A 25663-nucleotide genomic window follows, 5' to 3' on the forward strand; every position below is an offset into this window, starting at 1 on the left:
TCCGATTTTGACGAGCTTTAAATATGTTGTAAAGTAGCTCAAAATAAGAGACACGTATTTTTTTTTATGTGCTTTCTCGCACATTTAGGGTTGAAACAACCCCTACAAGCTAAAACGGTTTTTTTGGTTTTGACTGAATATCGTCAAAACTGTAAGAGATATCAAAAAATGTTTCGAATAAAAGTTGCATGGTCTTTTATGAGCTTTATAACCGCGTAGCTCGATTTTTAAAAAATTTTATATTTTTTAATTTACCCTTACCCCTTCTTATTATTTTTACAAATTTCAAAATTTTTGTTATGACAAAAGTTGTAGCATTTTTTACGCTGAATACAACCATATATGATTTTATTATATTTCGAAATCGCATCTTTCAGAAATGAGCTGTCAATGTCGCACTATATGCGTCGCGCTGCGATATATGCATATATATGCATAACGCATCGTTTGTGCCGCTTGTGTAATCGATGTTTGTCGTGCATGTGTAATTGATAAGACAAATAAAATTAGAAATAAAGATTAGCATGTTATGAAACATTCGGAAAAATGTTCTGATCAAAGAACAAAGTTCACTAAAGTTGTTGCCAAAACATCCCCTCTATTTTACACTTTTATATTCGCATTTCGAGTGCATTTATAGCGCAGCGCGTTGTCATATCCCGTCAGTGCATATTACGCTTTAAAGTTGTGCGCTTGTTAGTGATTACGAAAAAACAATATATAAAACAGCATCAAAGAAAAAACAGCAAATTCACTATAAAGTAAGTATTATTTTTTTGTACACAAATAAGGAGAAATATTTAATTGTTATATTTTTCAGAATAGTTTAATTAAATCCATTTAACGTAATAATGTTAGTATACGTAACTTTTTCGGCCCTTAATCTATCAACAAGTCCGATAACATCTGAAGAACGAGAAATGGCACATAAAATAGAATCTGTGTTGAAAGAAATGCGCGATGAGAGATACAAAATGGAAGTAGAAGAATCTTTAGATTATAAAAACGATAACGATATTCCAACAGCAGAGCAATTCGAACTAGGAGATAAAGAGGAAGAAGGTGAGCTATGGACGCAAATCCTAAAGTTATATGTACTACAGATGGACGTATTCCGTATAAATATAAAAAAAATGCAGTCGAATTTTGGAAAAGCAGTACAACAAGGCCAAGAACATTAGAAGGAGTAAAACAAAGATTTCGGAAAGTATATTTATTACGTCAATTACGACGATGGGAAATTCAAGTGAATCAAGGTGGCAGTAGATTCGAAAAATTAAAACAAATTTTGGAATATACATTAAATAATTTTCATACAGCTCTTGAAAATAGAATTATTGTTCACGACGCTGATTTAGCTCGATGGGCTATTCGGGCACAGGAAAATTTAAATGTATCAGAATTTACAGCTTCATCGCGATGGATACGAAAATTTAAAATAATACATAATATTGTATCTCGTAAAATAACAAAATTTATAAGAAAAACATCTATATTGTCTAACGTCGATTTTGAAGAAAAATGTAACACATTTATTGAAAACGTTAAATATCAAATAATAGAATATGGAGTTGAAAATATTTACAACAGTGATCAAAGCGGATTCCAATTAGAACTTCATGCCGGTCGTACATTGGCATATAAAGGAACAAAAAAGATTGAATCTGCAGTACAATCCGTATCGGCAACTACGCATAGCTATACTATACAACCTACTGTTTCAGCCGATGGTAAATTATTATCGCCTCTTTTTATTGTACTGAAAGAAGTTAGTGGAACATTTGATCCCAGAGTGCAAGAAACAATGTTTAAGGCACCTAATATTTTTGTTACGGCTTCGAAATCCGGAAAATTAACAGCGCATTATTTTAAAATTTGGTTGCAAGACGTACTTTTTCCAAATGTAGGTCCAAAATCTGTTTTACTACTAGATTCATGGACTAAACTTTGGTCATTGTCCAAATATTATTCAAGAATCTAAACCAGAATCCACAGAAGATATTATTTTTGTTGACTATACCAGCTGGGACAACAGGAAAAATACAACCAATGGATGTATATGGTTTTCGTTTGTGGAAGAATTTTATTAGACACTTTTCTGATACTGTAATGCTTTTAGGTCTGGAAGTCACTCTGCATGTAAGAAACACCATTTTAAAATTACAGTTATTGACTCATAATCAATTTTCATCGCCAAGATTCAGAAATTTATTGAAATACGCATGGTATAAAAGCGGGTACGTAATAAATAAGCCCGAAGAATTTGAAACACCAGTGGAATTTTGTTTTCATAAACAGTCAAAACCAACATGCGATATTTGTAGCGCACCTGCAATAATTACTTGCGCATGGTGCAAAAAGTCACTTTGTATAAATCACTTTTTTCACGAACATCACCTTTGTGATACGTTTGTTCCATAAATTCATCTGTTTTTAATATATGTTAATATATGTATTATATTCAATATATGTAGTATGTTATTGTTGAAGGTAAAGTTGTAATTGTTTCGACATATATTATTATAAAAGAAATAAAATAATAAACAAACAAATGTTTCTAGTATTGATTAATAGAAAAACCTGAAATTAATTGGATTTTTTTGCATTACCATTGAAAAACAATAAATTGCATTTTAATTGTAAGATTTTTATTTATTTATTTCTCTTTTGATATAATCCACTCTTAAAAAAGGCATGAAAAATCGATACTTGAATGTATCAAAAGTATTGTTGACGCTTATCCGCGACGCTGATTGGTTATCTCAATTATTCTGACAGTTTGATAGTTTAAGAGCAAAGATTATTTTGACGGTTATTTAAAATTTTAAAAATTTTATTAAAATATTTAGATTTCATAATTATTAAATTATTATAATAAGTGCACGGGCGCAGCGCGCGCTTGTATTGTTCTAGTATAACTATAAAAGTATAATATAGAGGAGATGCTTTGGCAACAACTTTAGTGAACTTTGTTCTTTGATCAGAACATTTTTCCGAATACTTCATAACATGCTAATCTTTATTTCTAATTTTATTCATCTTATCAATTACACATGCGCGACAAACATCGATTACACAAGCGGCACAAACGATGCGTTATGCATATATATGCATATATCGCAGCGCGACGCATATAGTACGACATTGACAGCTCATTTCTAAAAGATGCGATTTCGAAACATAATAAAATCATATATGGTTGTATTCAGCGTAAAAAATGCTACAACTTTTGTCATAACAAAAATTTTGAAATTCGTAAAAATAATAAGAAGGGGTGAGAGTAAATTAAAAAATATAAAATTTTTTAAAAATCGAGCTACGCGGTTATAAAGCTCATAAAAGACCATGCAACTTTTATTCGAAACATTTTTTGATATCTCTTACAGTTTTGACGATATTCAGTCAAAACCAAAAAAACCGTTTTAGCTTGTAGGGGTTGTTTCAACCCTAAACGTGCGAGAAAGCACATAAAAAAAATACGTGTCTCTTATTTTGAGCTACTTTACAACATATTTAAAGCTCGTCAAAATCGGAGGGGGACACTTGGGTCCCTTTCCTTGTTAGAGATTGATTCGGTGTGTCTATCCGAAATAGTTATCGAATTGCGCGCAATTATATACCCGAGATATTCAATTTTTTTTTTAAGGAACTGACATTTTTTAATATTTAATTCAAAACCGTATTTTTTTATTTCTATCAGTGTTTGTTTAAGAACTTGCAAATTCGAGTCTACCGTATCGGTAGCGATGAGTATGTTATCGATATAAACGATTAATTTGTCTGTTCTAATCAACGGTTGCAAAATTTGTACGATTCTTTTTTGGAACTCCGCCGGTGAGTCCGCAAAGCCAAACGATAGCTTCGTGTATTCGAATTGCCCGTCGGTCGTGGCGAAGGAAAAATACTTTGTGTCCGACGGATGCACTGATATTTGATGAAAGCCGTCTTACATATCTAACAGTGTGAATATCGCCTTATCACCGAGCCGCGAGATGCAGTCTTCGATGACCGGAAAGGGGTATTTTTTTTTTGCGATCCGTGCATTTAAAGGACGCAAGTCCACACACAGACGCAGTTCACCGTTTTTTTTTTTGACCGGGACTATTCGCGCGCAATACGGCGAAACGCTTGTCTTGATTATTTCGCGCGCAATCAAGTCGTCAGTGATTTTTCTTATTTGAATACGTTCGGAATACGCAAACTTTCGCGGCGCGTACGCGTAAGTCGACGTGTCCTTAATATTGACTCGCACGCAGTAATCGTCTTCGACGCGGCTGACCATTAATTCGGCTACCTCCGCGAATAGATTTTTCAATTGTTTTCCCTCCGCGGGATCCATCGCTTTTGCTATCTCTTCGAGATATTCGTCTGCGCAATGTGGCTCATAACACGCGTGCACTTTTAAAAGTTCTTCCGGGAATGAACTTGAAATGTCCGCGTTGTTTGTCTGAGCTTCGCCCCGCGACGGGTGATATATCGCGTAAAGTGAGTGGAAATTAAGAAAATCTCGGCCAATGATTACCTGAGTCGCCAGGCTGCGCGAATCGAGTACAAGTAAATTAATATCAAACGTTCTTTCTGGATGTTGCGCGAACGCTATTTCAGTGCTAATCGCGCCGGTGATTTTAATAATTGAATTATTAATAGCGGTCAAAGCCGGAGCTTGTTTGACCTCTTGAATTTTTAACCCGTAACCGCCGTGTAATAGGTCAGCTCGCACGAAGGAGACCGGACTCCCTGTATCTACTAACGCGGTTACATGGCAACTTACTTTATTAATTTTATTTAGATTAATAGGGTCATGCCCAAAAGTTATATGCTTACTGAAATGGTGTTGAACCAAGGCCACGGTGGTTTCCGTGTCCTGCTGTACGGCGGCGACGGCTGAAGTCGGCGTTACCGGTGTCTGCGCTTCCCGTCGCTTGATCTTGAGGCAGTCCTTGCGGAAGTGCCCGGGGGTTTTGCAGTACACACAGTATGGCTTTGATCCCGTACTCTGCTTGGCCGGATTGGCTGTTTTTCGCCACTGCTCGACGTCTCTGACTTCGCTGATTTCGTCGGAGCGCCTTTACGTTCCTGCTCCGGATTGGCATTTACCACTCGCTCCATCCGGTCAAAGAACTCGTCCATCGAGTTGACGTCCATAGCCGCTGCCGTCGCCCGGACGGCCGAACTGCTAATTCCGGATAGAAGTAGCTGGATTGTTTCCTGCAACGGCAGTTGTGCATGCCGTGCATTAGCGCGATGCGGTCCATCGCGTACTCTTGGAACGCTTCTTTTGATGTGTTTCATCTTCGCGCTTCTATGCGCTGTAGTGTCACATGGTACGGAGCCGTTCTTTTATACCGGCTTGTAAGAGCTTGACTGAAAGCAGCCCAGGACTCTATTGTTGAGCCTGTACTCAGATCGTACCATTTTCTGGCAACCTTGGTCAATTTTTTGGACGCGGCCAGTAACTTGACGTCGTCAGGGACGTTATGTACCCTTGCCACCTGATCAACCCGCGTGAGCCATACCAGCGGATTGTCGGTGACGGCGCCACCAAATTCCGGTATCTAGGTGGCCATTATGCTCACCGCGTATCCCAAATTGGCTGTGCCGACGGAGGAAGGTCGTGGTGAGTGTGCGCCTGATCCTGAACTCGGCAATGCCGTGCTTGTTTCGGAGGTAGTCGGTCCTACCGGAAAGTGGTTCAATTGTCAAACCACCCTGTCAAGCAACGACTCCTGCCGTTGCATCTGCGAGGTCAGCGAGGAGAGGCACCGGGCGAGAGCGTCCCAGGGCGGCTGGCTGCTCCCTTGTGCCTCTGAGGCGGACGCCGATGTCGATCCTGGGCGGGTCGGTCGAAGGGTTGCCGACGGCAACGTTTCGGTCGGTTGTGAGCCTGGATCTATCGCGGGCCCTTTCTCGAGAGCCGCGCGAAACCGCTCAAAGTGCTGGACGAGAGCCTCGGTGTAGGCTTCTCGTGTCTCAGCATTTGGAGTGAGCCGGTACCGGGTGACCTGTTGTCGGAGCTCCTCCGGAGACATGTTTTCGAGGGAAGCCCGATCCATCTCGATGAGGGCGAAAACAAATGTCTATAACGGGGTAGCGACGTGGTTGGACACTGTACAGTCACTGAACTCACGATCCGAGATCACGGTTTCGTGTCTCTAACGAACTATTAACACTCGTAATATCGAACGTGCGCTCACGTGCTTTTCTTAAAAATGTCCGGCACGCGACCACGTTGCGTTTTAATCATGAAGCGACCGGAGGAAATGGGTGAATCCCACTTCTGAATATAAAGCTGTAAGTTATTCGGTTTAAAACCGAGAATCGTCAGGATAGGGAACGCTTGGGCACCGGGTAACAAACTTGAGAAATATTCTAAGTCCACACAGTCTTTATTCGCAACCACAATTTATAGAGTATCAAATTATTAAATGTTAACTGTTCGAGAGTTTGCGGAGATCTCTTTTGGAGCAATCTTTCTCGTACGAGCTCAGCTCGTATTACAGGGTTGCCAAATCTTGGGCACTTATACTTAGTGTCTAACCAACAGGTGGCAGGAGCAGGACTTATCTTTTATTGAAATTCTTACAGTATCATAACCTTTTTTGTCATAATAATCTGTCATAGCAGCAAAAAAATGTGTGATATAACATTAATAGAAGGACGACATCAAGTTATAATGAATGGGGATCTCCTTATGTTTGATTCCAATGGAAATATGTTTGTGCAAGATATACAAGGTTTGAGTTATTATTATTACATTAACATTAAACCATATCAACAAAAATTGTAAAAATACTCTTTGAAATCTATTACAAATCTCAATATGTATTAAAATATATTGAGAATGAGATTTGTAAATAGATTTAAAACAATATTTCTTTACAACACTAAATTACTTTTTATTGTTCACTATCAAAAATGTAATTATTGTTTTACCTTGCAGAGAAAAATATTTTTGAAGTGCCTGTGTGTGAAGAAACGCTGAAGTTCTTCGATTTAGAATTTGCTGAGGAATCACCCATACAAAATGGGCATGACAATGGTTCTTCAAGTAAAAATTCTTTAAACGGTATGATCTTTGAAAACAAAACAACAGGTAAAAATTTTTTTTTTTTTTTGAGTATTCTTTTACAAAATATAAAGTAAATATTTTAGCATATTCAATAAATACTGTCAATATTAATGTAACTTATAGTTTCTACAGCGTGTTGGAAAGATGATAATGAAGTGAGATGCCTTATCCATCTTTGGAACAATCATCAAAAATGTTTTAAAACTATGAAGAGCCGAGAAGTGTGGGCTCTAATTAGTAACAAGTTAAAAGTTAAAAGAAACCAAACCTGAATGGAAGAAAAAAACTTGTATGCAATGTGAAAATAAATGGAAGGATTAATTAAAAGAAAATACGTGGAAACAAAAGATCATAACAACACTTCTGGGAATGATCCCAAAACCTGTAAGTTTTACGAAAAATTGGAAGAAATTTTGGGTAAAAAACCGTGTGTCACACCCGTGGCTATTGCTTCAAATCTGAACAAAAAAAAGAATAGATATAAGTTCTGAACAAAACGATTCAGAAGAAATGAATGAAGATTCTTCGACCTCGAATGAAAAAGCTCCTGAGCGAAAGAGAAAAAGAATTACCAGACTTTAACACGAGCTGAAAGACTGGTCCGCTGCTTCTTTGCCGATGCAAAAGCTCGAGAAGAAGCAAAGGAGCGGCGTCATAGAGAAGCTATAGCCGAAACAAAGGCAATAAGTAATGCATTTAAAGATATAATGAGTAAATTAATTGAAAAATTATAAAATTTAAACATTTTTTTTTTTAGATTAATTGCGTGATATGAAATCATTGCGCGGTATTCATAGTCTGTTTTTATTTCAAGATTATCTGAAATTACTATTGTACTAATATTTTTAGTTCATAACATTTTAAAACTATAACTTAACTATACTTAAATAAATTTAAAATATAAAAATGGACTATAAATACCGCACAATGATTACATTCTGTATGAAGGTTGTGATAAAAAGACTTTTTTTTTGTAAGGCGGGGGAAATTCTTTATGGATACCCACGGGTCTCGGGAGGAAACCCGTGGGTTATGTGGGAGTCCCCAGGGAAGAAATCCCTGGTATACCCACTAAAACCCCCGCCGGTGACCTTCCTTACCATATGAGGGAGAGCCGGGTATCGTCTTGGGCATTTGTCACAGCTCCCCCTCAGGCGTGGCCATATATCCAGCCTCTTCGCGGGGCAGGGTTTTTTTGTCACCCTGCCCCAGTGTCCTGCCTAAAAGGAAAGGTCGGGTCACCGCGACCTTCCCCTGCCTTCCCTGATGTTAGTGGGGGGCCGGGGATGATCAAGGGCCTCCGCCCTTGACCAGCCCCCCCAGGGAGGGGTAGTAATAATAATAATAATACCTCTCCCTGTATTTATTTATGTTTGGAGGGATAAGGAGAGCTTCCCTCCCCCCCCCCCCAAGGACTCCTGGGTCCAGGCCGGTATAGTCTGTGACCCAGGGGACCCACTACTTACGCCCTTAAATGGGCTAGACGGCGGCGAGGAACTAATCTCCTCCTAGTTGGGGAAGGATTCCCGCCGCCGTTTTCATTTCCCCCTCTCTGTGAGGGGAGAGGGGATAGAAGAGGAGCGTCCCCCATCTCTCCTCTTCTGATTCTTTCCGCCTCCTCCTTCTGCAACATCACTTGGTCGTAAAAGGAGGAGACGGCCTTCCACTTATCCTCCCCTCCCAGCATTGATTGGAGCAATGCCGGGAGAGAGAGGTCCGTGCCCATCACATTAGTCAGCGCTTGGCGCTCCCTGTCCCATGCTTCACACGCCTGTAGGGTGTGTTGCGCCGAATCCCGACCAGCCGCACAGTGGTGGCACCCAGTCGTGGGCTCTTTTCCAATTCGACACAAGTACTCCCCGAAACAACCGTGTTCGGTGAGCACCTGCGTCAAATGGAACGACATTCCTCGTCCCCTCCTGTCCACCCACTCGGGTAGACAGGGCTGGATAGCGTGGATGGTCCATCGCCCCGCCAAAGAGTCCGCGATGGAGGCTTGCCAGGCCTCCATCATTCTGCGGCGGGCTTGCCGCCTTAATTTGTTCACGGCCCCTGGTGTTAATCGGGCACTCCTAGCGCGGTTTGGGTCCCTCGTACGCCGATATACTTCGGCGTACGAGTTCGCCAATAACTCCGCTGGAGGGAGGCCCGCCAGGGCCGTGACCGCCACGTACGACACCGTGCAGTAGGCCCGGGCTATTCTAATGGCCAGCCGCCATTGCTGCTGGTGGAGCAGCTGTTTGATTCATCGGCTGGCCAATGCCGCCCCAGCCCAAACCGGTGCCCCATAGAGGGACACCGACTGCACGGTGTTGGCGTATAAGCGCCTCACTTTGGCGCTTGGACCACCCACGTTGAGCAGGAGACGACCTAACGCGGCCGCCATCCTGTCCGCTCTGGGGATTATACGCACAAAGTGCTCTTCAAATCCCCAGAGTCCATCCAGGATGAGACCTAGATAATTGATCTGGGGTCCCACCGGAACGCGGACTTCCCCTACCCAGATTTGGATAGGGGGGGGGTCGCCCCATATCCCTGTTCCAGAAGAACAGGGTCTCCGTCTTTTGAGGGGCGACCTCCAGTCCCATTTGTCGTATTGAGCCCACGACTACCCGGAGCGCGGCATTGGCCGTGTCCCGGGCCTCAATCCAATTCCTCCCCCGAGCCACCACCAGCGTGTCGTCCGCATAACAAATTAGACGACAGCCCGGGGGAAGCACCGAACGGAACACTCGATCATATGCGAGGTTCCATAATAGGGGTCCTAAAACTGATCCCTGAGGAACCCCGCAATAGACTGACCTACTGCGTATTCGCTCCAGGCCATCTCTGTACTGGAGCGTCCTGTCGCGGAAATAATTCCAGACCACCTCCCTTATGTATTGGGGGAAGCCATGATACTCCATGGCCTTCCCCACAAACTCCCAGGGGAGGGAGTTGAAGGCGTTGACGATGTCTAATGACACCGCCAACGCCACCTCCCCCTTCGTAATCCGTTCCGAGAGCGCCTTTAGGTGCATGATGGCATCCACCGTTGAGCGGCGCTCCCGGAACCCGAACTGAGCCTCGCTCAGGTCGGGACCAGTCCGCGACAGGTGCTGGACTATTCGGCCGACGATGACTCTCTCAAAGAGTTTGCCGACCTCGTCCAATAGGCAAATAGGCAGAAGGCTGCTCCACCGGCTTCCCCTCCTTGCGGAGGAGGACCAAGTTGGCCTCCTTCCACAAGGAGGGGAAGGCGCCCGATCTGAGGCAGTTGTTGAACAGCCTCCTCAGGGCACCCACCTCTTCAAGTACCAGAGCCCAGACACGGCCGGGAACCCTATCCGGGTCGGGGGCCTTGTGAGTGCTCTCAAGCCTCCTCGCTGCCTCGGAGAACTCCCATTCGGAGACCTCGAGTTCCTCGCTCCAAGGGGGGGAATCCCCCCTGGGCGGGACATTTCCCGCCCTAATAGAAAAAAGGATGCCCATCACCCTCTCGAGAAACTCGGGCTCCAAGATCTCCGAGATTGGGGGCGCCGCTGGTCGAAGTCTGTTTAGTACAATTCGATATGGGCGCCCCCAGGGATCCCGATCCAGTTTCGCCAGCAATTCGTCCCAGACTCCGGTCTTGGCCCTGCTGATGGCCGACCGGAGCGCGTACCGTGCGGCCAGGTACGCGCCCCGCGCCATCGCAGTCCCGTCACCTCCGCCCGCTCTGCGTCGAGCACGGAGGAGATCCCGTCGAGCTCCGGTGGCTTGTTTCCGGAGCTCCGCGATCTCCCCACTCCACCAATAGGCCGCTCGACGAGGGGCGGGCTTTGATCTCGGCATGGCGGCGTCACATATACGAGCCGCCATGCCGCGGATCGCAACGGCTTTTTCTTTGGTGTCGACGTGACCCGGGAATCGAGACCACGTCTCCACCTTGGCTGCAACCATGAGCCTGTCCAAGTTAAGCCTGGACAGGGTCCATCTTCAAGGGGGGTCAGCCCCCCTGCGGCGGAGCAGCACCTCCCGGGGGGTGGCCGAGAGGACCATCTCTATAAGCCGATGGTTTGACAGAGACTCCCCCTCAGACACCCCCCCCCCTGGCTCACCAGGCGCGCAGCCGGGGGGGTGGCCTATGTCAAATCGACAATGGACTCCCCTTGGGGGCGGACGCAGGTGCTGGTGGACCCCCTGTTTAACAGCAGGAGGTCCATCTCCGCCGTCCATTTCAAGAGGGTCCTGCCCTTTGCATTGGTGGACCGGAAACTCCACACCGTAGACCAAGCGTTGAAGTCTCTGGCTACCAGCACGGGATGGGGGAGGCACCGGCGTATGCCGTCTCCCATTTCCCGTAGGAATTGCTTGTAAACAGGGCAGGACCATTTAGGGGGGGCGTAGACCCCCACCACACAGAGGGCACCCCACCGCGCAATGACGAAACCCCTGCCTTTCTCCACTAGGGTGATCGGAGGGGAGCGCGGGAAGTGCCTCCTAATTATGGCAACAGAGCCGTCCAGGTCCGCGAGCCAATTAGGGTTTGACTCGGAGACCCAGAGCGGCTCCGATACCACGCCCGCTCAGGTGCTGCAGGAAAAGGTCCTGGGCCCTACAAGCGTGATTCAGGTTCGCTTGGAGAAGCCTGGTGGACATTGTGGGCGTTCAATGTCCTACCCCTCCAAGTAGACCTCCATTGGGCCACTTGAGGTGGCCATTGTTTTCTCCCCCGAAGGGGGGGGGACAACCTATCTTCCCGTTTTGGGAAGGAGAGGCGGGTGCCGCGGCCGTCTCTTCTTTCTTCTTTCTTTTATTCCCCTTGGGGGGTTTACATGCTGGGCCTCCCATACGATGGGAGGCCGGACGGCCCGCAGCATGGCACACTGCGCAGTGTGCCGGTGCCGAACACGAGCCGGCCAAATGCCCCTCGAATCCGCAGCGATAGCAGCAGTTGCTGCGGTCCGCGGCGTTGGGGCACTTGGCCCGTACGTGGCCCCCCTTCCATGCATTTATAGCATTGGAGGGGGCGCTGGTCCAGCAGTGTGACCTGCGTCCAGCATCCGCCTATAATAAGGTGGCCGGCCTGGCACACTTTATTGGCCACCGCCAAAGGGCATCTTGCCCAGGCGGTGCCTAGCCCTCCGGGGGAGGTTTTGATTTCCCCCACTTTTATCTTGTGGGGATGGCAGCCCTCTTTGTCCGCCACAGCTGAAACGATGAGATCAGCCGTGACGGACATGTCTATCCTCCGAAGGCGCATCTCCGCCATTTTCTGCGGCCGGGCGATGCGCACCTCCGGTTTATCAGCGCACAAGCTCTCCAGGCGTTTGGAGAGCTTGTCCGCCTTCTCCTGATTCCCAGGGCCCGGCACCTGGAGAATTATCGCGCCAGTTTGCGCCACTTTGGGTCTCAGGTAGGGGATGCCCAACTCTTCCAGGACAAGCTGCTTCCTAACCTGTCCCAACAGTGCACTGTACGTGTCTTTTGGACACGTAACAGTGATTGCCGCGGTGCTGGGGGCTCTCCTCTTCCTCCTACTCTTCTCCTTTCCACCCCGAGAGGGAGGGAAAGGTGGGGTTTTGGAAGCGGGGGGGGTTGTTTCCCCGTCTTCTGCGGAAGATCCCGCCGACACCTCCCTTCTTCCTCTTGACCACCTCAGTCCATGTCACTTTCTGTTGCCCGGGGGCAGCGGTTGAGGGGGCCGACTGAGTGGGGAAAGGACCCTTTTTAGGGACAACAGGGGGGTTTATGGGCGAAGCCCTCTTTTTCCCCTTGAGTTGGGTCGGAGGACCGGACTTTGGCTGTAGGATGGCGCCAATAGCCCTGTCCGACTCCTTCGCCTTCTTGTTTTTTTTTACCCCCTTTCCCAGGAACCTCCGGCGATGAAGGAGCTGTCTCCTTCTAGGGGGCAGGTCCCGTCCCGCCCGTAGAGGGCCCCGGGGGGAGGGGGGAACGGAGATGAGGATACCTCCTCTCGAAAAGTCTAAAAAACTTCTCCACGTTTATTGGAGAGGAGCTCTCCAGTCGCGGGACCGATTCAGATGAAGAGTCCGGAAGCCTTTTCCTGGCCTTCTGGGGGCCAAGTGCCAGCCTGAGGGCCGGATTCTCGTCCAGGTCTGCCTGGCTAACAGGTGGTCTGGCAGGGGGAACCACGGGGGTCAGGGGAGCCTCCAAATCCATCTCCTCCGAGTCCTTCCTAGTCTTGGATCGAGTGATCCTGGGGGAGGGGGGAGGAGATGTTCTCCTAATTTCATCAAGCTCCTTTCGTAGTTCGGCCACTTGCTCCTCAAATAGCCGGTTTGTCTCTAGGAGCTCCACTACCTCTCCCGATGGCACGGGAGCTCTGCCGGCCCTGGGGTCGTAATGACCTCTTTCGAGGCGGTCCGTCAGAGAGAAGGCCGCTGCCTTTATTGCAGCTGCCTCCCTGTAAAGGGCTTTTAACAAGTCCCCTTTTATATTGGAGGACTTGTGAGCCACAGTCCAGACCGCTGCCGCCCCCTGGACCAGCCTATTCCGCACTTCTTGGGCGGTGACCCTCTCGAACTCCCGGATTATCTCCCTGGTCGTTTGCTGGTGTGACTGACCTCGATCGACAGTTTTGTCGATGGAGATGTCCGGGCGAAAGGCGTATTCGGCGAGTTGATTGCACCGCTTCACTATATCCTCCAGACTTTTCTCCCTGCGTTTCTGGGCCGTGTGTTGGCCCAGGTTTGCAGGGTCCTTAGGAGGACGCTCTCTTTTATCCAGCTTGGGGGCTAGTGGTCTTGACTCCTTTTCATCAGAGGAGCCACCCAAACCGTGGACATTTTCGCTCCTGTACCTCTTGCCCATCAGGGACGTCCGACTCGCCGAGCTCCCAGCATCACTGAGAGCAGGAGAGAGGCCTGGAAGGGAGAGGGAAAAGCACAATAGAGCACTCCGGAAGATCAAAGCGGGGCTCCGACCTACCCGTCAAGTTCCCGGAGCTGGAGTGGGCACCCCTCTCCCGGGAACCTGGTCTGGACCTAGATTTAGGTCCAGGCTTGCGAAAGAGGTTGGGACCTTCCTCCACCATGATTTCGTCCGCATCAGCACTCTCTTTCAGCCTCAAAGGAGGGAGAGAGAAGGGAGCATGCGGCTCATTATGTCCTATCAGGGCATCATCTGCCTGCGAATGTGCGCAGTTAGGCTGTAGTGGGGTACAGCCTTCCTCCTCCAAAAACAAAGAACAATGATACATTATTGTTTTAAAACCCACCACCCATCACGGCTCCGCCGACCGGGCATGCCCCGTTACCCCCGAGTTCCCCCGGGGAGTCGGCATATGGCTCTGGCACTGGGATGGGCATCCGGTGCCAGCCCCTTACTCTCCTCTGGCAGATGTGACTCCAACCAGGGGCTTTCAGGGGTCCCACACCTCCGACCATGTGGGTACCGTGATGGGTGCCGCCACGCAGGGGGCCCCACGGACGGATGGGGCGGAAGGTTGTGACGACTCAACCGCCTTGCCCGCCGTGGCGACCAGCAAAGATACTCCTCGGCTGAACATTTCGGGACCGGTCCGCGAACGGACCGGGGCGCCCTCCCGGGATGCTCAGTCCTCGCTGCTCGGCCCCGACCTCGGAATACTTCCGAGCGGCCCGAGCAGCCCCCAAACCGGGCCGGAGTCCGCGAGCAAGCTCGACGAACCCGCCCCAGTCCCCGCCGCCGTCCGACCCTGCCTCGGAATACGTCCGAGCGGCTCGATACGGCCCGGCCCAACGAGCCCGGTGGGATTCCGGGACATCGCCGACCCGTCGCTCTTCTTCACGCTCGCGTACACAAGGACCACGTTCCCATGCCGTTTGAGCGAAGAGGAAGAGCCCATCCCCTTTGTGGGACGCCGCCTTCCCCCATGCCAGGCGGCAGACCCCTAAGGACCTCCGCCACAGACACAAGATAACCAGAACCCACATCCACCCCTTTAGGCGAGGCCACCGAAGTGGCCCACCACAGACCCATCCCGCCAAAGCAACAGCCCCAATCAGGACAGGCCTCAACCATAGGGGGAGCACCCCTTTGGCCAGCCGCCCCACAGGGCTGACGAGCCTGGTCGCCCGTGCACGGGGAGGAGATAGAAATCTTCCCCCTAACGGTGCCGTGCCACCGGGGGTTTGAAGTCGGAGTCCCCATCTCCTACCGGCGATTGGGATTCCATCTGTGTGAAACACACAGACTTCCTCCCTAAAGGAGTCGCCGGGCTCCTTATATTCTCAGAATAGAGGGTACTGTGCGCTCTTAGCACCCGTTCCGCCCCGGAGGGTTTCACGGATGAGCCTCCTCACCACGACAAGGTGGCGCACGACGAGGAGATGTGATAAAAAGACTGCTAATTATAAACTAATATATAAGTATTTATATTTGTGTCGAAACCGTTCTGTTTTTTTTCTTACATTATATATTACCAGTCTTTTTTTTTTTGGTGAGGCAGGAGAAATCTTTTATGGATACCCACGGGTTTCGGGAAGAATCCCGTGGATTATGTGGGAGTCTCCTGAGAATAAGTCCCAGGCATACCCACTAAAATCCCTGCCGGTAGCCTTCCTAGACCATGTAGAGGGAGGGTAAGGCATCACCAGCGGTATTAATCTCACCCCCCCTCAGGTCTGACCGTTTTCCGGTCTCTTCGCGGAGAAGGAGATTTTTATTCCCCCCTCCTTCTCGTTATTGCCCTCTTTTCCAGGAAAGGCCGGGCTACCGCGACCTTTCCCCGCCCTCCCGTGTTTCGTGGGGGGCTGAGGCCAGTCGGGAGCCCCTGCTCCCAACTGACCCCCCGCCGGAAGGGGGGAGAGATATAACTCCTAGAATTTCCTAGGAGTTTCTTCTTCCTCCTCCGGCCTTCCGAGTTGGAAAAAGAGACCTTCTCCAGGGAGATCCCCCCCGGGGTTTTGGTGAACGTCACCACCCGGAGGGGTCCTGTTGTTACCTGCTCCCTTGGGGGCGCGGGGGTTGTGTTGGCGGCGGCTGAAGAGGAGCATTATCCCCTCCCCCTCCCTACCGCCTTTCTCTCTCTCTCCACCTCCTCCTTCTGCAACATGACTCTGTCACAGAAGGAGGAGACGGCCCTCCATTTGTCCTCTCCCTCCAGCATTGCTCTCACCAATGCCGGCAGGAAGAGGTCTCCGCCGACCACTGCGATCAGAACTCGACGCTCTTTCTCCCACGCTTCACACTCCTCGAGAGTGTGCCGCGCCGAGTCCCGACCGGCCGCACAGTGGTGGCACTCGGTCGTATACTCTTTGCCGATCCTACACAGGTAGTCACTGAAGCATCTGTGGCCGGTGAGTACCTGTGTAAGGTGGAACCCGATACCGTGTCCCCTCCTGTCCGCCCATTCCGGGAGACAGGGTTGGATGGCCTGGATGGGTTGGGTGGTCCATCTGCCCGCCGTGGAGCCAATTAAGGAGGCCTGCCACGCCTCCATGGCTCTTTGGCGGGCATCCTTCCTTATCCTGACCACGGCTCGTGGTAAGAGGCGGGCGCTCCCGTGTCGGTCCGGATCCCTCGTACGCCGGTATACTTCGGCGTACGAGTTCGCCAGGAACTCGACCGGGAGGAGGCCCGCCAGAGCCGTGGCCGCCGCGAACGACGTCGTGCAGTAGGTCCTTATTAGCCTAATGGCCAGCCGACGTTGCGGGCGATGTAGCATCGCCTTTATTCGCCGGCTGGCCACGACCCTGTCGGCCCACGCCGGTGCCCCATAAAGGAACACCAACTGCACGACGTTCGCGTAGAGTTTTCTGACTCTATTTCTCGGACTACCCAAGTTCGGAAGGAGACGACCTAACGCATTCGCCATCCTATCCGCTTTGGGGGTTATTCCAGCGAAATGCTGCTCAAACTCCCAAAGTCCATCCAGAGTGATGCCCAGATATTTCATCTGGGTCCCCACCCGGATACGGACCTCCCCTACCCAGATTTGGGTAGGGGAAGGCCGCCCCAAGGCCCTGTCATAGAAGAACAGGGCCTCTGTCTTCTGTGGAGCGACCTCGAGTCCCATGGCTCTTATCGAGTATACGACCGCCCGGGTAGCGGCGTTCGCCGCATTCCAAGCCTCTCTCCAGTTCCTCCCCCGGGCCACCAGCGTGTCGTCTGCGTAACACAGCAGACGACAACCCGGGGGAAGCGCCGTGCGGAGCACTCTGTCGTACGCGAGGTTCCACAATAGGGGTTCTAGTACCGACCCCTGGGGAACCCCGCAGTAGACTTTTCTTCGGCTTACTCGCTCCAGCTGGTCTTTCAGCTGGAGCGTCCTGTCGCGGAAATAGTCCCAAAGGACCTCCCTTATGTATGGGGGGAAGCTATAGAACTCCATGGCCTCCCCCACGTATTCCCAGGGGAGGGAGTTGAAGGCGTTGACGATGTCCAGCGACACCGCCAACGCTACGTCTCCCTCCCCTATAATCTGGTCCGAAAGGGCCCGTAGATGCGTGATTGCATCTGTCGTCGATCGGCCCTCCCGGAATCCAAATTGGTCCTCCGAAAGGTTGGGACCATCCCGCGACAGGTGCTGGACGATTCGGCCGGCAATAATTCTCTCGAATAACTTACCGACCTCGTCCAGCAGGCATATCGACTTGTAAGCCGAAGGTTGCTCCGCCGGTTTCCCCTCCTTGCGAAGGAGCACCAAGTTCGCTCTCTTCCACAAGGAGAGGAAGGTGCCCGTCCTGAGACATGCATTGTACAATCTTCTCAGGCGGGCACCCACCACGCCAAAGGCCAAGGCCCACGCTCGACCGGGAATCCCGTCCGGGCCGAGGGCTTTGCCAGCAGCCCCCAGCCTTTTGGCCGCCTCGGAGAGCTCCCTCTCGGATATCTCTAGGTTCCCGGACCAGGTGGAGAGATCCCCCCTAGAGGGGATGTGAATATCCCTGATTGGGAAGAGACTTCCCACCACCCAATCGAGAAACCCAGGGTCCAGCGTCTCCGAGATTGGAGGCGCCGCTGGTCTCAGTCTATTGAGCACCAGACGATACGGACGCCCCCAAAGGTCCCGGTCTAGCTCCGCCAACATTTCCTCCCAGGCCTTGGCCTTGGCCCTGTCGATGGCTGTCCGCAAAGAGCACCTTGCGGCCAGGTACTCCCCGCGCGCCTTGACAGTGCTGTCATCCTTGCCTTCCGCCCGTCGTCGGACCCTGAGGAGACCGCGTCTGGCGGCGTTTACGCGTCTCCGCAAATCCGCGATCTCCTCCGTCCACCAGTATATGGCCCGACGAGGAGCGGGTTTTGACCGGGGCATGGCCGCATCGCACATACGCTCGGCCATGTCCCCGATCCCCTCGGCCTCGACCTCGGTGTCGACGAGGACGGGAGGATCCGCCCACGTCTTCATCAAGGCCGCCGCCACCAGTCTGTCCTGGTCCAATTGGGCCAGGGCCCATTTTCTGGGAGGTTTATCGCCCCTTTGTCGGTGGCGGCGGGTCAGCACCTGGGGAGTGGCAGTCAAGACTAACTCTATGTAGAGATGGTCCGAAAGGGACTCTCGGTCCGCCACCCTCCAGGCTCTTACCAAGTCTACCGCCCGGAAAGATGCCCACGTCAAGTCAACGATGGACTCCCTTTGGGGGTGAACACAGGTGCTTACCGACCCCCTGTTTAATAACAGGAGGCCCAGCCCCGCCACCCAGTCCAGCACGGCCTCACCCCTGATATTGGTGTACCGGGAACTCTACGCCTGAGCCCAGGCGTTGAAGTCTCCGGCCACCAGTACGGGGTGGGAGAGGCATCGGCGAATGCCCGCCCCCATTGCCCGCATCTGTTCCCGGAATTCCGGGTGAGGCCGCTTTGGTGGGGCGTAAACCCCCACCACGTAGAAGACACCCCACCGCGCTACGACAAACCCCACTCCCCTTTCCACTAGGGTAAGGGGGGGGAACGCGGGGAGTGCCTCCTCACAATGACGACGGAACCGTTCGAGGCCGAGACTCAGTTAGGATTGGAGTCCAGCACCCGATACGGCTCCGCCGCCACTCCCAATCCTGCATCACGCTCGCACAGGTCCGCTAGGAACAAATCCTGAGCCCGGCGAGCGTGATTCGGGTGGGCCTGGAAGAGTTTCGTGGACATTATTGGTTCCTTGGAACCTGTTCCTCCTCCAGGCCACTCTTCCCTACTTTATCGGCGACAGCCGGCGGTGGATCTACATCCATCCTCCCGATGGGGGAACTAGGTTCCTCCATGATGGGCGACTTCGCCGCTGCCGCCGATATTTCCGCCTTCTTGAAAGGGGGGATGAGTGCCGGTGTGGCTACCCCCCCTTCTTTTTCTTGCCCCCTTTAGGAGGTTTGCACTCCGGTCCCCCGGTGGGAGGCCGGACGACCCGCGTCTAGACACACGGCGCATTTTGCTTGTGCCGTGCACACGCGGGCCTCGTGCCCCGTTTCTCCGCAGCGGTAACATAGACCGCTGCGGTCCACATTTGTGTTGGGGCATTTCGCCCTGACGTGGCCCTTCTCCAAGCATTTGAAGCATTGGAGAGGACGCACCTCTAAGAGCTCGACTCGAGCTCTAAAAAGCCTGTCAATCGCAATGTGCCTCTCCTGGGCGACCTTATTGGCCGCTTTGAGGGGGCACTTCGCCCAGACCGTAGGAAGGCCTCTGGGCGTGGGGGAGGGTTTGATGTCCCCCACCTTGACCTCGGCGAGGGAGCAGCCTCCCATCTCCGCCACAGCCCGGGCAACACTTTCGGCCGTGGCCGACGGTGCCAGATCCCGGATGCGGATTTCCCCCGTTTTCTGGGGTCGGTTGATTTGCACCATATTACCAAAGTCTGTAAAATTTATGTTTATTAAAAGTCTATAAGTAACTTTATTACAAAGTTGATTAGTCTATAAGTTAAAATTTATTAAAGTTTATGTAAAATTAATGTTTATTTTAAAAGTATTATATTCAAAATTGTTAAAACATTCTAAATAACTTTTGTGCAACAGAGAGTAAAAGTTTAAAATAAGCTTTTTTTTTTAATCCACAATATATAAAACGTCAATTTCGTTCATGTATTTAATGTATTAAATAAAAGAGATTCTGTTTTACTTTGTTTAATTTTATTTTATAAAGTAATTAAAAACTACATAATTCTATTTATTTAATTATATTCCATAATGTTCAATATCTGATTGTATATACTTTAATACATACTCTTATCTTACTACTTTATTTTTTTTTATATTACATTATATTACTACTTATATTAAAATAAAGGAATAATAATATTTAATATAATTCACGTATCAAAACTCTGAAAGAGCGCAAACAACACAATAGCTCAAATTACAATAAAAGCTAATATAACGACAAGGACGCGAGCGCATAATATACCGACATGTCGTAATGAGCGCAGTATGTACAATGGATCTGGAAACGTGTCCCGTGTCGCGCACAAGGCGACATTAACTATTATTTATGATACAGTGTGTAACGATGCAGCATGCATCGTCACGGCTACGGACCGAACATCGTCCGTAGTCAAAAAGGGCGCATTGAGCGCCGATAAATAATCGTATAAACACCCATGGTGGAAAGAAACAAGGTGAGTTATTGCGCATAATGGCGGCAAAGAGTTGGGGGACTTGCTTGTCAACCAATCACAGGGGACCCATTTTATGCGCGCAAAATTCAAACGTTCGCAGCTGATTAAAAAATCAAAACAGTATTGTAAATAAATAAATACTGCGACTATTACAATTTTTAATGCAACAGGTCGGCATACTGTCTACAAAGATAAAGTTACATAATATTACATATTACACCAAACTCTAAACAAATCTTCATATTATATATTCATTTATTACTTACACGACGGTCACATCGGTCTTTTCCAAATTTAAGAAAACTCTCTGCACAAACACTATATATTTTTTTAAGAGGAACACTGTATACACTTTATATACGTTAATAAAGCATGTCATCAGCCATCAGCCATACTGAATTTTCATGAAATGGGCCCCCTATAATTGGCTGTCCGCTCCCCACTACCTTTAGACTACTGCGCAACCACGAGAATAACTCACCTTGTTTCTTTCCACCATGTAAACACCGACAGTCAATCGCCGGACGGTCCCCCACACCCGACCGTTCCGAAACTTACCAGGTGGGGGTTCGCCGGCTAGACCCAAGATCTATAGAGAGAAGTTTTACCTCAGTAAAACCGGTTGAGGGCGAGGGACGATGAAGTAAGGGGGGAGCTAGAAACAGCTTGAAGGCGAGAAGCGATGAAGGAAGGGGGGAGCTAGAAACAGCTTGATGGCGAGGGGCGATGAAGGAAGGGGAGAGCATGATGATCTCATCGACAAACAGTAGCTGTCTGAGATAGCTTCTGTTCGCCGATGAGATCATCATTGTCTCTCTTGCCGCTCGTCCCTCTTTGCGCATGAGGTAACCTTTTCTCTATAGATCTTGGGTTAGACCGCCGATGCTTGCCGATCCTACGCCAGTCGGGCGACAGCCGGGTATAAAAGAGGCCCGGCTGTACGCCTTCTCACCAGATCCTGTTCGCTGCTCGCCAGCGAACATCCTATTGCGAGAGCACTTGTGATCCTTCGAGAATACTCGAAGCCTATGCCCAGTAGCTCCACGAGCACGAGCATACTCGTGCACCGACCGAGCATACTCGGCTCCAGGAACCGCTTCCACACGTTACGGGAACACCCGTGTCCCGCCGAGCATACTCGGCTCTAGATCTCAATACGAGAATACTCGTATTCCCGCCGAGCATACTCGGCCCCAGGAACCGTCCTCCGTTTCTCCGTGCGAGCATACTCGCACGTCACCGAGAGTACTCGGCCTCGATCCTTGCATACGAGCGTACTCGTATATAATCGAGCATACTCGGCTTCGTTTCCTACATACGAGCATACTCGTATATTACCGAGCGCACTCGGCTTCGCTCCTTACATACGGGCATACCCGTATACCGCCGGGAATACTCGGCTCCACGTCCGACCACAGGTCACTGCAGGGCGCGGGCAATACGCGCGTCCTCGCTCCCGTCTTCATCCCTTCAAATCGGGTCCTTATATCCGGCAAGCAATCGTGAATAGTCGAATCGAGCGATCATAGAGTCACCGCGCACGCGCCCGAGCCATCGATCAGTCGATCGATAATCGACACCGCTCGCACGTATCGATCCACGCGCTCGCAGTCATCTAGAGACACGGACTAAGGAATAGAGGAACGGAGCACAAGCTGTACCGGGGGAGCACGTTTGCGGCGGAGGGGGCCGCCATATTCGTTTAGTAGTAGTAGTAGTAGTAATAGTGTTTTATTTCTCCTTGGGGTTCACTCTCATACATATGCTTACATTTAACTTAATTCTATCCTTAAACTTAATCTCAGCAAATAACTTAAAACTATCCTTATATTATCTTATATTTACGCTTAACCTAAAATAACCTCTCCGAGGGATTCGGGTCTAGGCGGCCAGCCGTCCAACAGGCTATCATCCGGCCTGCGCCCTTCCCCTTCTCCCTTTAGACCCTACACACACACACACTTGTTCTCGCCAAAGGTGACTTCCGTTTCCTCGCGCCTTCAATATTTCCATCTTTCAAAACCCACTCCCATTCCCACCGTAACTCTCTCTCTCTCTCTCTCTCTCTCTCTCTCTCTCTCTCTCTCTCTCTCTCTCTCTCTCTCTCTCTCTCTCTCTCTCTCTCTCTCTCTCTCTCTCTCTCTCTCTCTCTCTCTCTCTCTCTCTCTCTCTCTCTCTCTCTCTCTCTCTCTCTCTCTCTCTCTCTCTCTCTCTCTCTCTCTCTCTCTCTCTCTCTCTCTCTCTCTCTCTCTCTCTCTCTCTCTCTCTCTCTCTCTCTCTCTCTCTCTCTCTCTCTCTCTCTCTCTCTCTCTCTCTCTCTCTCTCTCTCTCTCTCTCTCTCTCTCTCTCTCTCTCTCCCCCCCCCTCTTCCTCTCTATTGTAGGGTGCAATTATTTGCGTGTGTGTGTGTATGTCGAGAGTGAGAAGACTGAGCGCGCGGATCTGGAATGTATGAGTGTATGTATGAGCGTGTACGCGTGCGAGAGAAGCGCTATTGCCATTTTGGGAAGAAGGGGGGAAAAGCTCGCGGAGCGCGGGCGAGAAAAGACAAGAACGAGTCACGTACGAGCCTCCAGAGCGCAAGGTGTTATGTAAGCGCAAACGAGGAATCTAAATATTATAATCACATCATTAAATTAATCATTTTCCGTCGACAAGTGTTGTCATTTTCACCGAACTCTCCGCTAACCCAAATAATCGGTCCTGTTAAAAGAAAAATACATTGGGCCATCTCTACAAACTTGGTGTCAGAAGTGGGATCAGTGGAGAGAAAAAAAAACGCGTGAATAGTGACAAAAACGACGACAACGAGAATTTCCAACAACGACGACGAGTGCTTCTGAAACAACGAAGATTTCGAGAAAACGACGGTGTAAACTCTTGAAAAACGACGATAAGAATTTTTGCAATGACGTAGCGAAAGTTCTCGAAAACGACGAAGACAGCAAGAAGCAACGAGAATCTTCGAGAAGGTACGACGAACGTTCTCGAAGACTGCGCAGTAGACGAGTGCGCATTGTGTTGAGTGTGGTGTGACAGCGTTTGTTTACGAGGGACACATAAGAAGCGTTGGAAAAAACGGCGGATATACGAAAAACAATGACGGACAGACAAGGAAAGATTGAGACGTTGACTGCGGCTGAAATAAGAAATATACTAAAGACAAAAGGCCTGAGTATAGGTGGAACGAAAGCAGAATTTGTGGCACGACTAAAAGTGGCTGACCCCGAGGGAGAGTGGACGAGCGCGATAAATGTCGATGAGTCGAATCAATCGCAAAACGACGTGGAGGACACCGGTGCAGCATCTCAAAGTCATCAACGAGAAAGACAGCTAATGGCAGAGTTACGACGCGCTCAACAAGAGATCGAAACTTTACGGCGTATGCGTTCCTCCGAATGCGACGGAGCCACAACGAGTCAAGTCGAACAAAGGGCAGACGAGCGTGCAGCATCTCCAACGATTACGACGAAGGTAAATATGACGACGATCGCGGATCTTTTGAGCTATTTCGACGGAGACTCTGAGCGATATGAGACGTGGGAAAATCAAGTCGTATTCCTGAAAACGGCGTACCGAATGGAGAGCAACATGGTGAAGCTTCTCATCGGTATGAGGCTTAGAGGTAAGGCGCTTGAGTGGTTCCATTCTAGCCCAGCGTATATACAAATGACGGCGGACGAGTTGTTGGCGGAGTTGAGGGATATGTTTTACCTTCCCCCAAACCGAATCATGCTGCGACGGCGCTTTGAGGGACGCACCTGGCAGAAGAATGAGACGTTTCGCGATTACGTTCACCAAAAGATTATTTTGGCGAATCGTATCTCGATTAATGAAGAAGACGTTGTAGGTTATGTCATCGAAGGGATCCCAGACGCACACTTACGAGACCTTGCGCGTGCGCACCGATTTCCATCCAAAGAGTCGTTGCTATTGGCGTTCGAGCAAATCACGTTGAAAGATGGCAGTCACGTGACAACGGGCCAAAAGACGAAATTCAACGACGATCGGCGGAAAAACGACAAGCGCGAGCACACGAGCAATGTGACGGGTGAGAAAAAAGAAATGAATGACGATAAAAAAAGAGGTATGATAAAACGTTGTTTCAATTGCGGTAGTCGGAAGCATATGAGTGTCGCATGTCCTGAGAGAGAAAAAGGTTCAAAGTGTTTCGAATGTAATGAGTACGGTCATGTAGCGTCTAAGTGTCCGAAAAAAAATAAGGCGGAAGCGAATTGTTTAATGACGAAAACAAAAACGCGTAAACAATTGAAGAACGTAAAAATTAATGATGTACTTATTCCAGCTGTTCTCGATACGGGGAGTGATCTAACGATAATGCGGGCCAATCAGTACATTAAGCTAGGCACACCGAGGTTGATTTGTAAACAAACACCATTTCGAGGTATAGGCGAAGGCACAAATATGACTCTAAGGGAATTTAACGCAAAAATTACAGTCGATGACCACACGTACGATATTTTGATTCAAGTTGTCTCAGACGATCTGTCGAGAAACGCGTTACTAATCGGGCGAAATTTCCTTGACGAAGTTGACTTACGCGTAAAACGAGGAAAGGCGACAATTATTCCGTGTAGCGAAATATTTGACAACGATGTACCCGAAGTATGTAAAATTGATGCGTTTGATGAGTGCGAGATAGATCCAGTAGATTTATCTTCGATAAACAACGAAAAAACGCGTAAAGTAGTACGAGGAATGATTAACGAATACCGACCGATAAAAACGCGTGAAGTAGAGGTCAAAATGACGATTTTGTTAAAAGACGAAGAGCCGGTTTATCAGAGAGCCAGACGACTAAGCAGCGTTGAAAAAGACGATGTAAACGCACAAATAAACGAGTGGATTCAGAGCGGTATTGCAAAGTCATCAGTATTGGACTACGCGTCCCATAGTGCTGGTAAAGAAGAAAGACGGGTCGAACCGAATTTGCGTCGACTATCGTGCGTAGTTCTTACATACATAGATGATGTTATTATTCCGGCGGCAGATTGTGAGAGCGCATTAATGAATTTACGACGAGTGTTGAGCGTAGCGAGTCAAACGGGGTTAGAAATTAATTG

The 25663-nt window shown here is 49.3% G+C and overlaps 2 protein-coding genes and 1 pseudogene across 2 annotated transcripts; 2 read left to right on the forward strand and 1 right to left on the reverse strand.

The window, feature by feature from the left end:
* Window positions 1–473: 473 nt before the first annotated feature.
* LOC136999315 (uncharacterized) lies at window positions 474–2552 on the forward strand. The gene has a single exon (XM_067353011.1). It carries the CDS (start codon window positions 1070–1072, stop codon window positions 1979–1981), a length of 912 nt encoding a protein of 303 aa, XP_067209112.1. The 5' UTR covers window positions 474–1069; the 3' UTR covers window positions 1982–2552.
* A 2505-nt stretch (window positions 2553–5057) lies between these two features.
* On the forward strand, window positions 5058–9894 carry LOC136999316 (uncharacterized; annotated as a pseudogene).
* Window positions 9895–19326: 9432 nt separating this feature from the next.
* LOC136999294 (uncharacterized) lies at window positions 19327–19809 on the reverse strand. The gene has a single exon (XM_067352931.1). The coding sequence runs from the start codon at window positions 19807–19809 to the stop codon at window positions 19327–19329; it is 483 nt and encodes a 160-aa protein (XP_067209032.1).
* Between the last annotated feature and the right edge of the window lie 5854 nt (window positions 19810–25663).

This window comes from Linepithema humile, chromosome 4, assembly GCF_040581485.1.
Source record: "Linepithema humile isolate Giens D197 chromosome 4, Lhum_UNIL_v1.0, whole genome shotgun sequence".
NCBI lineage: Eukaryota > Metazoa > Arthropoda > Insecta > Hymenoptera > Formicidae > Linepithema > Linepithema humile.

Excerpts from the sequence above, each read along its gene's own strand:
- LOC136999294 (XM_067352931.1), bottom strand. The coding sequence starts at position 19,809 with ATGGTGCAAATCAACCGACCCCAGAAAACGGGGGAAATCCGCATCCGG.
- LOC136999315 (XM_067353011.1), top strand. The coding sequence starts at position 1,070 with ATGGACGCAAATCCTAAAGTTATATGTACTACAGATGGACGTATTCCG.